The sequence below is a fragment of the Cheilinus undulatus genome, linkage group 4 (assembly GCF_018320785.1).
Source record: "Cheilinus undulatus linkage group 4, ASM1832078v1, whole genome shotgun sequence".
In the NCBI taxonomy this organism is placed as follows: Eukaryota; Metazoa; Chordata; class Actinopteri; order Labriformes; family Labridae; genus Cheilinus; species Cheilinus undulatus.
Window position 1 is genome coordinate 17,136,372 of NC_054868.1, and position 16,354 is coordinate 17,152,725.

The 16,354-nt window shown below is 38.6% G+C and overlaps 1 protein-coding gene across 1 annotated transcript; it reads left to right on the plus strand.

The window, feature by feature from the left end:
• The first annotated feature begins 4,512 nt into the window (after positions 1 to 4,512).
• Positions 4,513 to 15,809, plus strand: zgc:175214 (uncharacterized protein LOC557610 homolog). The gene is made up of 7 exons (XM_041784770.1): positions 4,513 to 4,738; positions 4,928 to 5,297; positions 6,823 to 6,976; positions 11,204 to 11,246; positions 11,736 to 11,777; positions 12,350 to 12,432; positions 15,673 to 15,809. The coding sequence occupies exons 2-7, from the start codon at positions 5,273 to 5,275 to the stop codon at positions 15,791 to 15,793; spliced, it is 468 nt and encodes a 155-aa protein (XP_041640704.1). The 5' UTR covers positions 4,513 to 4,738; positions 4,928 to 5,272; the 3' UTR covers positions 15,794 to 15,809.
• Positions 15,810 to 16,354: the final 545 nt, after the last annotated feature.

Consider the following 16,354-nt stretch of genomic DNA (forward strand, 5'->3'; position numbering starts at 1 on the left):
AATGGTGACTCTGACTGAGCACCAAAGATCCTGCATGGAGATGCAGGAAGTTCCTTTGACCTCATGGCTTGGCTTGTGCTCTGATGTGCACTGTCAGCTGTGAGGCCTTCTATAGAGGGTGTGTGCATTTCCAAATCATGTCCAATCAATGTAATTTACCACAGGTGGACTCCAATCAAGGTGCAGAAAACTTCTCAGCAGTGATCAAGAGAAATGTGAGGAACCTGAGCTAAATTTTAAATGTTTTTGTGAAGGGTCTAAATATAGGGCCCTATGATTTCCCAGTAATGGAATCGCGGAATTGGCAAATTTACAATTTAACACGGAAATTGAATGAATTTGACTGAAAATGCTGCGTTTTTTAGAAAGAGGAACGTATATTTGAGGAATATATTCCGGGGAACACAAAAGTGTGGCATAACTTGTGCCTCACTTCAGAAACGCTCACCCTGCCCCCTCCTAAACAATAACAGCATGTCAAAGCAGCTGCATGAAACACCGGCAAACATCACGTAGCTCAACACAGGGCAGTGCAGGGCAATATAATGTTGCACCTTCCAAGAAAACTCACCCATGCTTCGAGTTATTTTACCTCACCACACCAGAGAGTCACAGAGAGAGAGAGGTGTGTCTGCGCACGAGGAACACAGCTGAAGTCACAACTTGAAGATCTACTCACCTCTCGGAGGCTTCAAACTCGAGACTCGAGATTTTATGAAGTCCCGTTGTCTAAATGATGTTACATTCGAGTAACAATTAGCTTAATCATTCCTCCTGCAGATACTTTTCCATTTGGTTGCCTAACGAGCCAACACGTGTCTGCATTAACGTAGCGGTCTGATATGAAGCAGATGGACAGACAGCAATGCATGCAGAGAGATGAGGAGAGTAAAACACAATGCAACGTCACACTACATGCACTGCTACATACTGTGAGAGTAAAGAAAAGTTTAGGTAACAGGTTTTCTAAGAACCATTTAACTTTAATTAAGTTATTATCTTTGAGAGAACAGAAGGATTTCTTCATTCACATTATAAACAACAGTTAGGATGTGATTATACACATGGATGTGTCTTAAAATGTTGGAAATATCTGACTGTTACACTGGTTATATTTGTTTTATATCAGGATTATCCAAACAACGGCTCCTGGGCCAACTGTGACCCTTTATAAATAAATCTAAGGTTGTTTCTATTTAATTAGTGAACATTTCAGTCATTTACAATTTTAATGGTAAAATTAGTGGAAAGGTTTAAAAAGTAATTCAAAAAAAATTAAAACAGAAAAAAATGGAATTTGGACAAAAATAAAACAGAATTTGGAAAAAAATAAAATGGATTTCATAGGGCCCTATAAATATTTGTGTCAATGTAATATTTTATTTCTAATATGTTTGCAAAAATGTATAAAATTCTGTTTTGACTTGATGTGGTACTGATTGTAGATTAATGAGAGAAAAAAATGTTTCGTTTTGTTATTTTTTCGATTATAGCATAAGTCTGCGACATAATAAAACTGAAAAAAAACAAAGGGGGTCTGAATACTGCCTGACTGCATTATATATCAGCCTTAAATATTGGCCAGATCTACAAATGTACCATCAGATGCAGGTTGTTGCCTAGGGCAACCACCTGTGAGCCCTGAACACTCAGAATTAAGCCCCAAGTGCAAAACAACCACCAAACTGTCCACTTTCCTGCTCCTCTCTCAGCTCCGCTTGACTCAGCATCTCTTTGCACTGGAGGCACTTTGTGTTTTTTACAATAAAAAAGATGTGAATATATTGGTGTCAGTTTTGCTATCAGCTACCAGCTGCCTGTGCGTCCCTAAATACACTGTTTAGGATTTTAGGGTGCCTCTAATCGGCCTTGGCTACCACAGGATCTGCCACTGGTCAGAATAAGAACTCCACTTGCTTTTAGTCAGCACATAGGGAGTTTAAATCTAAAATGACTTTTCCCCCATCAAAACATGTTTTATTTACAATTGATAAAGCCATGAAGTACTGAAAGCACATCACTGCTCTCTTGAAGACTGATTTAGATTAGGTTATTTGCTTAAAGTGCTCTGTAAGGGAAATCTGTCTCCAGAGTCCTTTCACAGAAAAACAAAACATTCAAATCAAGTCATAAACAGATCAGGACATTCCAACTATACATGTTCTGTCCAAAATTTTAAGAGTTTACAATGGCAAACATCCAAAGAGGTTATATTTCTGGGTTACAAAAGTAAAGCAGCTGCATTGGCCTGATAGAAATCTAAATTTCCTGGATAAAATTCTTAATTTTTAACTTGACTGTGTCCTGATTTTAACGGTTTGGTCACCTCAAATATTCCACAAAACACAGGACAAAAGAATGAAAAGTTTGAAGATGGGTAGATGAAAATAGCTGAGTTCAAACCTCTACTGTGTCTAACTTGAAAACATGACTGTGCGTGTTTTAAAGATGTCAATTAAAAATGCAAAATGACATTTATAAGTATCAGTGACCATAATAAGCCAAGGCACTTTGTTTGTTGCTTCAGTCCAGCTTCTTTTTGCCTTTATTTTGATAGGACATTGAATCTAGGCTTCCCATTTGGAGGACAACAGACTCTGTACATGGGGATCAACAAAACTACTAGGCCATAAGCACCTTTGTTATGCTACATTCTGACTCACAGTGGTCCCTACAGAGAAAGGTGTACAAAGGCACACTATTCCTTACATTCGAGGCCAACTTATAGACAAACTGTTTCTCTTTACTGGAGCACAAAACAAGAGCATATCAGAGTATACGAATAACTCTTTGCTGTCTAAACATGCTGACAACATTATAATGAAAAATTATCATGCTTTGCAAATATGTATGGCCTTCAACATGACATAACCCTGTAATGCTACCATAGTTCCCATCAGCTAAACCTATGATGCAAAAACAAAAGGTTGCGCTAAAAGAATTTACATGTCACTTAGAAAACAAGGTCAGAATTTGCATGCTTCTCACTCCCTCGCTCTGTTCCAAGTTTTGTCAGTCAATTGAGCCTTTTCATCGAAAACCACTATTGCTTTGCAGCTGTGCACTTATAGTTCAGATTTTTCAAACTTATTACAGAACTCATAAAACAAACTCATGATTTAGCATCTATTCATATTATTTTACTCAAGGGCATGGGCTCTACAAGAACCACTACCCTGTAAAAACTAACAAAGCAAACAAACCTGTAGCTACTACTGAAACCTGTAAACATCAAATGCCTGTTAATGCCCATGCATCTGTGCGGTCAATCCAGCTGTTCCTCAGTATCCAACATTAATGTCATTACTAGAGCAGGAGGGGGGAGGGAGGAAGTAGGGTGAATGAAAATGGCATGGGTCCCATTGAAGCCTCTCCCTCCCTCCCCCTGGGGATTGGTGGAGCAGCTCTCCCTTGACCGTCTACAGCTCGCCCAGTAGCCCAGCAGCTGTTCTCTCCCTTGGTGAATTGGCAGCCATGGCCACTGGTGTAGGGGTGGACACGCAGGCAATGTCTTTGTCCAAGCTGTGCTATTTTCCCTTTTCCCCTTATATAGTTAATTTCTTTAAAATCTATCTTTTCAGCTTTTCTTTGTATTGATTTCTACCTCCTCCCTCCTTTGCTGCTCTACCTCTCCATCCTCTGCAAAGAGTGACAACATGTTTATATATAGATCAAACAAATCAAACATGAAAAAGAATCTGCTGCATCTCTAAAAATACTGTCTGTGTCTGTGCAGAGGAAGGCAGTAGTGCCTGAGGTTGTGTCATCTCTTCCTTCACTGACTTTTACTTCACACAAATGGCTTTGTTTTGGTTGTCAGGATATCGGCCATGTGCATATAACTGACCAAGGCCTTGCTTGACTTTGCTGCAAATGTCTTTCTTGTCTCCCTCTCACATATACATGCACATGGGTGTGCGCATACAGCCACATACACATCAGCATGCTTGCAGGCGCCCTATTCGTCAGTGTCTGGCTCATTCTGCCTTCCTTCTGCCTACAGATTGGAGGACAGAGGTAGCGAGGGAGGGCTGAGGGAGAGGAGAGTTGCGAGGCAAAACGGCTGGTCACATGAGCACAGATCTGTTTACAAACCCAAGGCAGAGCAGAGCGAGAGCAAGGGGAGGAAGGGAAAGGCGAACTGCAGGCTCTCTCTGAGCACCATTAAGGACTGAAAGAGGAAGAGGGGAAGCCTGCCATGACAAAGCCAGCTGGAGGTGGGAGAGACTAAATACGACACACGCAGACACACTCCTGCACACACACTGCCTTTGTCTCAGATTTTTTTTCTCAATTGAACGAGCAGATGGTTAGAGGGAGAGTAGGATCCCCCCTCCTCTCCTATGCAAACACGCACACATGCACTGACTGACACACAAACACAAGCTCAACAGCAAAACACCAAACCCAGCTACAGGACTGTTGTTGCATGGAGCTGTCCTCAGTTTGTCTGGGCTTAGAGGGAGGCACATCTTTGTCTTTCCTTACTGAGGAGGAATACCCACCGCAAGATCAGAGGACTGGAGGAGGAGACAACAGAGGAGAGGAGAGGGGGATGAGACTTGTGAAAATCCTCTGTTAAAAAAGCAGCTTTGGGAGGAAGACAAAGCACAGACTAATGCCAGATAATTACCTTCAGTGGATGAGGACTGTCATGTTGAAGGGTGGCTGTCATTGAATCTGAAGAAGGGGTGATACTGCAGATGTACAGTGAAGAGGCCCGTTTTCTGCTGGAAATGTGAGTATTTTTGTCACCCAGCAGTCTGTGTTGTTTCTGATTTTGTGACTGAGTGAGATTCAGCTTGTGACAATAACAACTCCTGCATAACACATGGTGTGAGGCATGTGAAAAACAATCACTCCTTCTCAACATTTCTTTGTCTCTCCTTCTCTCTCCTGCGATGACATCATTCTCACTGGGATCTAGGAGCACATGAGGTCTTCAGTCCCAGTCCAAACCCCAGTCCCAAATCTCCCAATCTTTACACCGAAGGGTTAATCCAGATTTGGGAATGCTGGGCGTCACAGACTGCTGAGCCAACAAAACCGCACCTCCTGAGGATTTGTGGAATCTGAGCAAATCTGGAAATCTTAATGGTTGTTTTTTGAGGAAAGAACACCACTCTATAAGAGAGCGATTCAGGTCAGGGTGTCTGACTCCAGGCTCCAAGCAGATCCAGTGTCCCAAGCGCCAGCCCACGAGTTTGGCTCCTCTCCAGCCTTCTCCTGACAGGGCCTGAATTTACTGCTGCTAAGCTGGGAGTCATATTTCATGCAACCATTCCAATGGTGTAACGGTAAGTGAACTGATTCTTTTACCGTCTGCCAAACACAAGAGGTGGCAGCACGTGTACTTACTTGTAACTCATAAACTCTTATCTGTAGTCTGCAAGCTTTTTGAATTCACAGAACAAATGTTCTTGTGAAATATCAAATCACAGAGAGAGTGGAGGAGTAGTGTTCCAAAAAGCTGCATTCAAGGTCATGTTTGTCAATCCACATTCTTGTTTTGCTACTGTTGACCAAGTCTGAAGTTCATCAGTGCTGGGTTTACATTTGCAACTCTCATTGTGCTACCCTAGGTCTTCCCTACACTAGAGCTCCCCCTGCCTTGGCTTGTAAATCCCCCAACCCCCAGCCATGTTAAATTATCCAACCCGTACCCCCCACAGTGTGCAAGCTGTACTTATTGATTCCCCCTAAAGAGAGACACATAGACATCTAGAGGCTGGCAAAGAGCATCCTCGCTGCAAATTAATAGGAGCACATGTGGCATGGAAGTGGGGCTTCCTCAGCTATTGTTTTACCAAATGGTCCTTTAGTCCCCAGAGTTCATTCTGTCTAATAGACCCCACCCCCTGCCACCTGCAACATGCACACACTCACACACATATATATCAGTCTTCAAGATACACACAGACAGACCCCACACCCGCACCCTTCCACCCTTCAGGGCTGTGACACACACTCACACTCCACCAGTCACCTCGATAGTCTGTAGAACAGATGGTGGTGTGGCGGAAGTGCTGTCTGTCCTCCATGTTTGTCTTGTTCACAGCTAATTAACAGGGAGTCCTATGGGTGCCTCAGTTGCCACCACAGTGCCAGTCACAGCTCCCAGGACACACCTGCATTCACACAAACAGCAATTATTACATCAAAAACTTCAACTGATTGTTTTATTTTGTAAAAATGACCCCAACATTCATCGTCAATCAAACACAGGGTGAAATGGTATATGTCTGCAGCCATTGACTAAAAACCTTGTGGCACTAAAAGCCTGTGTTTGTCATGCAGATTTGCTGTGTGGTTAATGATCTACAATCTCCAATTTCTCTGCCAAGATGCCTTCTTACTGTATGCTTTAATTACAGTTTTTTACTGCTTGCAAATGGCTTACTTATTCATTGACAAAGTAAAATCATTTACACAGATCTCAAGGTTGGAATGCTCTCTAAGATCACAGCAGGGCAATTTATTGTACAAATCACAGCTTCTAAACTTAGATGCAACCATTTGGATTTGTACTAACCTGCCTTTGTCAAAGCAATGATGGAGCCAAGGTGCTTATAATGAGAAAGTAAATAACAAACTTGCCCAACTGGATATTGTTGTGTTAGTAGCTCTCTGCAGGAAGTATATCCTGTTCAAAGCCTGAGGCTGAGGCAAACATAAAACACAGAAATACATAAATGTTTTTCAGGTTAACTGTCATTATGCTCTTGCAGAAAGACATTCAATCATACAAGATTCACTAAAGTTACTGAAGCTAAATCAGTGGTGACAGTTAAGCATCTAAACTATACAAAATCCTCCTTGCAGGGTGCCTGTGTGGTTTGGCTTCTCAGCGCTCTGAACACTACTGCAGCATGACGTCTGACATCTATCACCTCCCGCTCAATGTATATGTCATTGTGCTGGGCATTGGCCTCTTCGTCTTTATGCTCAGCCTCATCTTCTGCTGCTACCTTTTCAGGTAGGTACAGGAGTTTTGGGAGGACGACAGACTGGGTGAGAGAGTTACTGTCAATCCAGTTAGGACTGTTTTGGCAATTTGAACAAGTATTGTAAGACACATCTAAAAATACTTTAAAACTAACTATACAACTATGAAACTATCTTGATGACAAAATAACATTATATTACATGGGCAGAAAACATACTACAAATGTGAGTTTTGCCTTGAAAAGCTGCCAATAACACTTGCATTTGCAACATTTAATGTACAAATGCACACCACTTATAGTAAATTAAACATCAAGTGCTATTTTGCATTCAACATACAGGATATTAAATATCCTGCTGCAGCAATAATGAATATTTTTCCAACATAAATTGGGGTATGCAGTTTGGGGTATGAAGAAACTCTGTGGGGTGAGAAAAATCATGTGTATCATGATGCTAAAATGTAATCCTAATTACAACTGGATGGACTGCCTGACTACACAGGAGAGCGTCCGGGGAGAATCCCTGCAAACTGTTGCTTATTCTAACAATATTCTTTTCTTTGTCACCTTGTATGGTTAGCTAGTGCTAAATGAAATAACTGTGCAGACCTACTGTATACTTGTGTTTGCCCAGATTATGAGTTTTTTTTTCTTTTGTCTTTTGTCACAGCATTTGTTTTATTATTAGGTCTCTGGTTATAAAATAAAACAGTAAATAAGACAAAAAATATTTCTAAGATGAAATAACAGGGATTGACTGATATTGATTTTCAAGGCAAACACTGACATCTATTATTGGTGGTACATGAGATGGAAAAACCGTATTGAGAGCCAATACGTATCAATAGTAAACCTAAGCTATCAGTAAGTTTAAGTAATGTTATTGTTAGATTTACAGCATGTGATGGGGTGTACACCAGTCAATAATATAGATGAATAGGTGCACCAGCAATAAAAGTGAGTTTTTATCAGTGAAAACTGTACAACTTTTACAGTTTATGTATTAACCTGTAGTACCAGTGCTCCAGTTTTTCAATTAAGTAAAACAAGCTAGAGTAAAAAACACTGAAGTCTTGTAATAGAAATCTTACTTATGTAATTAGGACAAACAAAATGATACAGATGCACCATCTGAAAAATCAGGGCTGATGTTCATACCAGTATTTAGAATAAAAATTTTGCTAATGACTGATACTGATGCTGATGTTTTTCCATAACTTGTGCTCATGTAACACTCTCACAATGCCATCATCTAATCTCATGTTTGACCATGAAAACAAATCTGAGTTTGTCCAACAGGTCACATCTTCTATAGTAAATCTCTTCTCGAAATAAGCAGTTAGGAGTGCTAAATGCCAGCATCAAGTTGTCAGGACACAAAAGATAAACATCTACCACACTGATATATGTTTATGCCCTTATTATTTATAAATAGCCAATGTTTGTCAAAAGTAAGGGTCAGCCGATATTTTTCAGAGCCGAAACAAAGTATTAGTAGTTCATAGGGCTGAACAATTTGCGAAAATAATCTATTTGCAATTTTTTTGCCAATATTGCAATTTAATATGGGATTATTTCAAGGTTCCTCGTCTAATGTGTTGTTCAACAAACACAAGCAATGAATCATTCTTTATCATAACCAGCACAATATTAGATAAATTAAACTAGGGATAAACAATTTCAAAAAACAATGTAATTGAAATTTTGGCTCACATAATTTAAGCCAGACATCAATTGTTACATTGAAGGGTACATCAGTTCTGTTATTCTTGTTCTGAATAAGATAAACATTTACATGAAGAAGAAAAGTAGGATTTTTGTAAATAAAATAAAATAAAATAAATAAGAACCTTGGATGTTTGCATAATTTGTAGAGCATAACATCTCTGCTTTAAAAAATATTGAAACATTCATTTTGACACAATTCAGGCTTTTGAAATATTGCACTGTCTGCAATTTGAAAATTGCAGCAAGCCATATTGCGATTAAATCTAACTTGCAATTAATTGCCCAGCCCTAGTAGTTCATAATTGATATTTGCAATCAGTGTGTACCTGAAATGACGAACAAAATGTACTTTATGTGATCAAAGTAAAACTGCATGTTAAAAATGAAGGAAAATTAACCAGCACTAGCTCTATCAATGTGAGAAACGGTGCAGAGCAACACTGCAGCAGCAGGAAACAGGAAGGGATGCCATACACACCTTGTGTCAGTGCCACCCAGGCCTCAGTGTTGATTGACTGGTAGTTGTGTGACATTTAGCCAGTCAGACAGTGTTGTAGGTTGGACATCAGGTGAGAATAGAGAGTTAAAATAAAGCCACAGGGGAAGACACTTGTAGTGGAGTAGGACACCTTTTAATCAATAAATTGTATAAACTGTTGGTAAAATAAAATGCCTACACCATTAACTGATTCAATGCCAAATAATGGCATCAATTATCAGCCGGACCAATAATTGGTCTACCCCTTGTCAAAAGGGCCAATATTATCCATTATCAAAGTTAAACTGACGCATTTCTGCATTTCTACAAAATAAACTTGTTGTTGCTTGGTAAAATGGCATTTCAGAATAATTTATAGTAAAACTGCTTAAGTGTTGCAAATGATAAAGCTGGAGTTCAAAGACACTGCTGACTGACTGCGGACAGTAACCAGCCGCTGCCTCCCACCTACTAGGGAGCTGCATAGTGGAGAAGCAATGCCAGCCCACATCATCTACAGTGGGCTGGCTAACTACTGCTGCAAACAAGGGCTTTGAATCAATTCTGAACAGAGACATCTCTAATTGAAAAACACTTACCTCCAAAGACAGAAATAAACAAAATGTAATAAATGTACCATTGTCAGTATAAAGATGAAGAATAGCCAAATATTTGGCACACCAGCTGGAGAGGAAGAGGAAGAAAAATAAACCACAGTGAGAGAAAGTAGGCTGTAGTTAAAAGGGAAACAATTTAGTAGATTAGCTGCAAAAGGCATGCAAGAGCGCTTGATGATATCGTGTATGTGTAGATGTGGAGAAGTAAAAAAAACAAGGCCAAAGTAGCACACTTCTAAATTAATACACTTTATTGGCAATCATCAAAATAAGACTGATATGCATTATGGGCCAAATGTAAATATTGGTCCCTATTATTTAATAGGGGTTTGGCCGGTTGGTTAACGCTTATTAAATCACCTTGTGTTTTGTTTTCAATTGAAGCTAAGAACAAATGTGAAATGTAAAAAGGGTAGGTGCTGAAAACCCCAAAAGAAACCATAAACATCCACTTTCATGGAGCATTACAGCTTCTGTCATGTTTTAACTGATTTATTTTCCTCCCAGTGCTCCCATTATCTTTTTTAAAAGGGTCAAATAGTATGATACACTACTCCCTCCCTTGTGAAAAGTAGATGAGTATAGTTAGTGATTAACTTGCTGACAAGTAGTAATGTGGATTTTGGACTATCATTAATCAGGTTCAATCCCACACGCACACACCCGCACACACACACCCAAGTTGTTTATTTGAACATCCATACACAGATTCAATGTATAATACTGTTTCTCTGTGTATGGATGTGCAAGTAACCAACTCGAAATCAGTTTTGTATCAACAGCTTTTTGTGCTGTCACAATATGGACATAAAAATACTTGCAGATTTACGTACCTAATTGTTCATTGTGAATGAACATCAGTGTGTAGTATTTGGACTGCAGTGCAGTGGTGGTTAAACTGGTTAATACTGAGTCTGAATCCCCTAGGGGTTCCAGGGTGTTTTCAGAGCATTATTGGAGTAAAACTTGGAGGAAATGGGGGGAATGGAACAAAAATAAAACTCAATAGTGACATTTTTTGTGACAGCATTTTAACTACATATCTGATAATGCATATCTGATTTATCGTTTTCTATCCCAGCTAGCTGGACTATTCATCTGAAAAGTAAAACTACAAAAGTAGTTCTGAATGTAACAAATGAATATCAACAGGAATATTTATTCATAAAAATGTTTACCTGTTGTTAACTATTAAAGTTGATTGTTAGGAGAATGTTAGAATTGAAAGACTATTTACAAAAAAAAAAAATAAATAACTGGGCAAAACAAATAAGGAGTATTTTCTACCTTGACAATCAACTTGCATGTTCTTAGATTCATCTCTCCAACTCTGATGGGTTTGAAACCCCCAACTTTTGTAACTACTGTTTTAAGTTATGGGTGTCCCAGCAACCACTCCTGCTCAGATGTTGTTGTTTTTCTGCTTCTCTCAGGTTGAAACAACAAGGAACAAGGGAGCAGTTCAGCTACAATGAGGTATGTTGCTGTTGTATGTGTCACAGTGGGTGAACATGTAACACCAGCTTCTGAGGAAGGTTATTAATACTACTATAGCATGTCACACTGTTATCAATGTCAGAGGTGAAACCCAACACCACCCCTTATAGCTGACCTTGACTCCATATATATAACATTACCTTAGCTCTGATTTAAAACTGTTAACCCAGCAGGTAGCAGTATGTGACAATGTGGAGCTGTAGGTGTGGTGATAGTTGACATTGTTTATGGCTTAAGGGAAGGTTAAACTCCAGCTGCAGCTCTTTCATTGTCTATAAAGGCATTTTAAACAATGTTACAAAAATGTGCTCTGCTCTTGCAGATATTTCTACACTGGTCAAATCAGGACATTCAACCCATTTGAAGTTTTTTTTTTTTTACTCTTCTGATTTTATGCCAGCACAGTAGTGCTGACACATCATTCATATGACCCAATGCTTGTCTCTCTTTTTATTCTCTTGACTGCAGGTGGTGCTGAAGGGAGCAAGCAAGAAACTCAGCCTCCTTGGAGTAAGCCCCTCCTTTTGAAAATCACTCTCATTTTCAACATATTTGTCAAAACCTGGCAGCTGTATCTGCTTCATCTTGCCCATGCTGCTTCTCTTTTACATCAGATGACCCATTAGTAGCTGGGAGGATCTGGTTTGTTAACTCAATCAATTCCTCATCTCAGATTTGATTATCTTGTCACACATACTGAGTCCAGAGAACATCTTGCAGGCTATCTAAAATGCAGCCCTAAAAAGTGAGTGGCTCTCTATTTGTAGCAGAATGTAGGACTCCGAGAATAACTGCACTCATTCAAAATGCATTTTAAAAAGGTCTTGTCAGTGTCCTAGAAGACTACTAAGTTCTTTCTTCTTTTTTTTAAGGCAGCTTTCTGTCCACAGCAAGGTTTAAATAATAATGTCAGCTGTAAAAAGATGTTGAAGAAAAAATAACAATTCCCGTTCATACTTGTGTATAATGCTCCATTGCGCCTAAGTCAAAATAAATTCATACTTGGACTAACCGTGCTGTTACATCTGTTTTGAACAAAGAAATCTCACAAAAACTTACCTTAGAAATATTTTTTCTTGCAGCAAACCTGTGCTGTGTGTCTGGAAGAATTCAGGACTCGAGATGAACTGGGAGTGTGCCCTTGCTCACATGCATTTCACAAGAAGTGAGTGTTCATCAACTGGAAATGACAAATATATGAGTAAAAATTTAGGCACAGTTATTATATCGCATGTACTCAAATGTGGAGGAATGGCAAAAAATGTATTAGCTTAGCTTACCACTAACAAACAACTACAACTCCCATCAAGCATCGACTGTACGTCTTATTTAAATAAAGCGTCGATAAAGCGTTTCATAACGTAACTGTAGCACCGAAAATTACTGTTTGCTCGTTAATTAAATAAATAATAATTGGCTACATAACATTCTTATCTGACCCTTTAGCTACTGATATTACTGTTAGCTGTTATATTTTAACTAACCTATCAATGGACTATCTACAACACGCGTTGGTTCCGCACGTGTATTATTCTTTTTAAATAATCTTTATTTAAAACGTTGTGTACAACAACAGCTAATTTAACAGTAGCTACGGGGCACTTACAATCAACTAAAGTAGGCTAATCGAAATTTAGTTAGAAGACTTGAAATAATGATTTAAAAAATAAACAGAAAAACAGTCAACTAAAGGGTTAGGGTGTGTTAACATTCTAATCTTTAAAAAAAGAACTTTGGTTTGAAGTGTGAATAGATTTCTTATTTTTGATCATTATAATGGTCTCAGATTTTTTTTTCATTCAGTGTTGAATGCTTTTGGTGTGGGTGAGTTCTGTGGAATTTGGATAATTTATGGATATAACATTACCTAGTAATATTAGGAGGTTGTTTGTAGTATTTTTGTTGTTGTTGTTGTTGTTATACAGTAAAATTATATATTTTGGTGTACAACTTCTTCTGCATTGTATATTATCTATAAAAGGGTTTTTAGCAGCCTTCCAGAATGATTGTGGCCATTCATGAAATAACTGCAATATATTATCTTGTGTCTTTTTGTAGAAGTCACAAATGTTACTTATCTCAGATAATCTTAAAATGTACAAGTTAGCCAGATATAGTATTAATTGCATTGCTTTTCTTTTATCTGGTAAATCTGTAAAAATTGGCAAAAAATGTCAAGTAGCTGTCAGTGATATACCAGAACGCCACTTCCATAGTATTAATCCGCCTCAGCCATAAGTCATTTCTCTTTACCAATCAATCCCATATCCAAAGGTCGAAAACATACACGACTATTGTACTTAAGTAAAAGTACAGTTACTCTGGGCAAAATTTAGTTAAGTATTGTAAATGCAAAAGTACTGGCCTGTTAATCTGCTCAGGTAAAAGTATTTAATTTAAAGTTTACTTTAAGTACTGGGTAGCTACAGAGGAGCAGTATGTAAAGTCACACCTCGATAATAAAGTAAAATACATTGCAAAATTGACAGTGTTAATATAACTTAGAGCTAAATTCAAAACTTCAAATGCATCTCTGTTGGTCTACACTACATGCAGTAAAACTAGTCTTTTGAAAGTGTTAAATATTTTACAATATGACAGATGCAGTAACTCCAGAAAATCTGTGACAAGGTGGACCTCCTCTTGCAAAAAAGCAGAGTCAAGCTCATAGCGAGGCAATGTAAGCTGATGAAGAATATTCACTGTATGTCCTTTAGTAACACCTAAAGCCACAGGTGGGAGGCTTAACAAAGTGGATAACTTCACTCATGGTGCAAATGTGTATTTCACAAAAAGTACCCCAGCAGGGATTACTGTAAAACAGGCAACATCCAAACACAACTAAACACATATAAAATGCATCTAAATACTTTACGCAAAGGCATGACGGGGAAAAACAGCTGTTTTGGGATGTGATATGGAATCATTCTCTTGCTGTGTACTACTGTGTAGTCAACAGAGGTGGAAAAAGTACAACAGTATTTCACTGAAGTAAAAGAACAATCACTCTGGTTAAAACTTAGGTAGAAGAAAAAGCACTGATTTCTCAAAAAAGTACAAGCACCCAAAAAAAGAACTAAATTACAATATTTGAGTAACTATAATTAGCTACTTATCCACAAGTACCAGAAAAAAAAATCTAATTTTACTGGTTTCATGTTAAATTTAGTTCATTTTAAAAGTGAATGTAGACATTCACATACCACTGATGTGCTGTGGCATCCAGACACAGAGTACCAAAATGCAGCAGAAACAATGTTGGGTTGCCTGGTATGTGTTCAGTTTCAGTCAAATATTGGAATTAGTATAGCCAAGGCCACCCATAAGCAGGGAGAAAGGGAAAATGTTTTGGGGCCCAGCCAAACTGGAGGCCCGTGGAGGTCAGCAAAATCATCGTCCATTGTAAAGTAAAGCTGTCATAACCATTTTTACCTAAATAATAACTAGTCTTATCAAGGCAAGAAATCAGGCCATAGTATGTATTCCTCTTGAAAATGTAAACTACCTTTCTTAAAATATGATTAAAATGGGTTAAACATTGCAAAAATGGGCGGAAAAGACAGTGAAAGGATTTTTAAAGTAGCAGAAAAGGGCTAAAAGCAGCAAAAATAAGTTCAAAATGGCAGAAAAATGTGTCGAAAAGGGGTTCAAATGTGGCTAAATGTGGTTGAAGTTGCAAAAAATGGCCACTGAAAAGAAAGAGGCAAAAAAAAGTGGGAGATAAAAGTGGCAAAAATATGTTCAAAAGGGATTAAAAATGGCACAAATAAGTGATTCCAAAATGTTCCAAAGTGTTAATATTGGCAGCTATACTGATTTAAGGCTTAGCCTTTTAGTTTGTCAGATTTTAAGATTTACAGTTTAGTCTCTTATTTTAGTCAAAACAAACATGCACTTTGAACCAATTTTATAAGGCATTTGAGAAATTAATATCTTTCAAAATGTTTATATTAATGCACTATTAATAATTCTTTTTAAAATACTAAAGAAAATACTGACATACCTTGAATGCACTCTACCCAATCTCTCCTTTTTTGCTTTGTCTATATACTCAGTGGAGAAATATGAGACTTTGATCATCCAACAGGCCAGCACTAGCATTCAAGTCTCGTTTTAGTCTTTATCAACAAAGATATATTTTTTAGCTCGTCTTCATCTCCTCTTCATGGAAAAGGGTAGTTGACTTACATTTTTAGTCAAAGTTTTAGTCAACAAAATACACATTATAGGTGGTGGTGCAATACATTTTAAACAATTTAAACACTAAACTAGGAAACAGTATTTTTTTAGTGCTGTAAAAGATCAAAACAAGCATTGTGTGTGCTGGACAGAGTTGCCCCAGGTAATCCTGCATCTGCCCATATTTTTTTTTATTTTGAAACAATCGCTGTCTTTTTCCTGTCAGGTGCCTGCTTAAGTGGCTGGAGATCCGCAGTGTGTGCCCCATGTGTAACAAACCCATCCTCCGGCTCCACACAGATGCTCCCCAGGGCGCTGAGGGTCCAATGGACCCTGAGGAGGTGTGAAGGAACTGAAAAAAGGAAAATCAACCTTGTAGAAAAAAACTGAAGACTCGAGGGATAATGGACGGCGGTCATCTTTAAGACATCTCACAGGAAACATTGATAATGATCCGAGTGGCTGCTCTGCTGCTGACTTCTAAGCAATATGCCTTTGTGAAAATTGGATACCGACAGCACCAAAACTTTTTGGTCACATGAACAGGGAAGTGGTGGATGAATAGGACCTTCTCATAAAAATGCTCCGAGTTCTACTTCCATATTGCACTGTTCACCAATAGACTTGACAGGAAAAAAGGAGCCACATTAGAAAGCAGGATATCATCGCCACTGTCAAGGATGGCTAGTGCAGCACTGCCAGAGACCAACAACAGTTTGGGCTTTGAGCAGGACACCAGAGAACAGGATCAGTATGGATACCTCTAATATCTCAGGGGTGTTACCACTACAGCCAGCACAAACCATGTCCATCACCCTATAACCTTGTGCCACACATGCATCTTCAGTACTGCCAATGTAGGTAAAATTCTCCAGCAGTCAGAGGTAGCCACAACCTCCAGCTGAACA

What these genes read in the sequence shown, in the direction of transcription:
- zgc:175214 (XM_041784770.1), top strand. Translation starts at nt 5,273, where the DNA reads ATGCAACCATTCCAATGGTGTAACG. An exon ending in TTCTGCTGCTACCTTTTCAG is followed by an intron (nt 6,977 to 11,203) that starts GTAGGTACAGGA and finishes TGCTTCTCTCAG; the next exon opens with GTTGAAACAACAAGGAACAA. An exon ending in AGCAGTTCAGCTACAATGAG is followed by an intron (nt 11,247 to 11,735) that starts GTATGTTGCTGT and finishes TCTTGACTGCAG; the next exon opens with GTGGTGCTGAAGGGAGCAAG.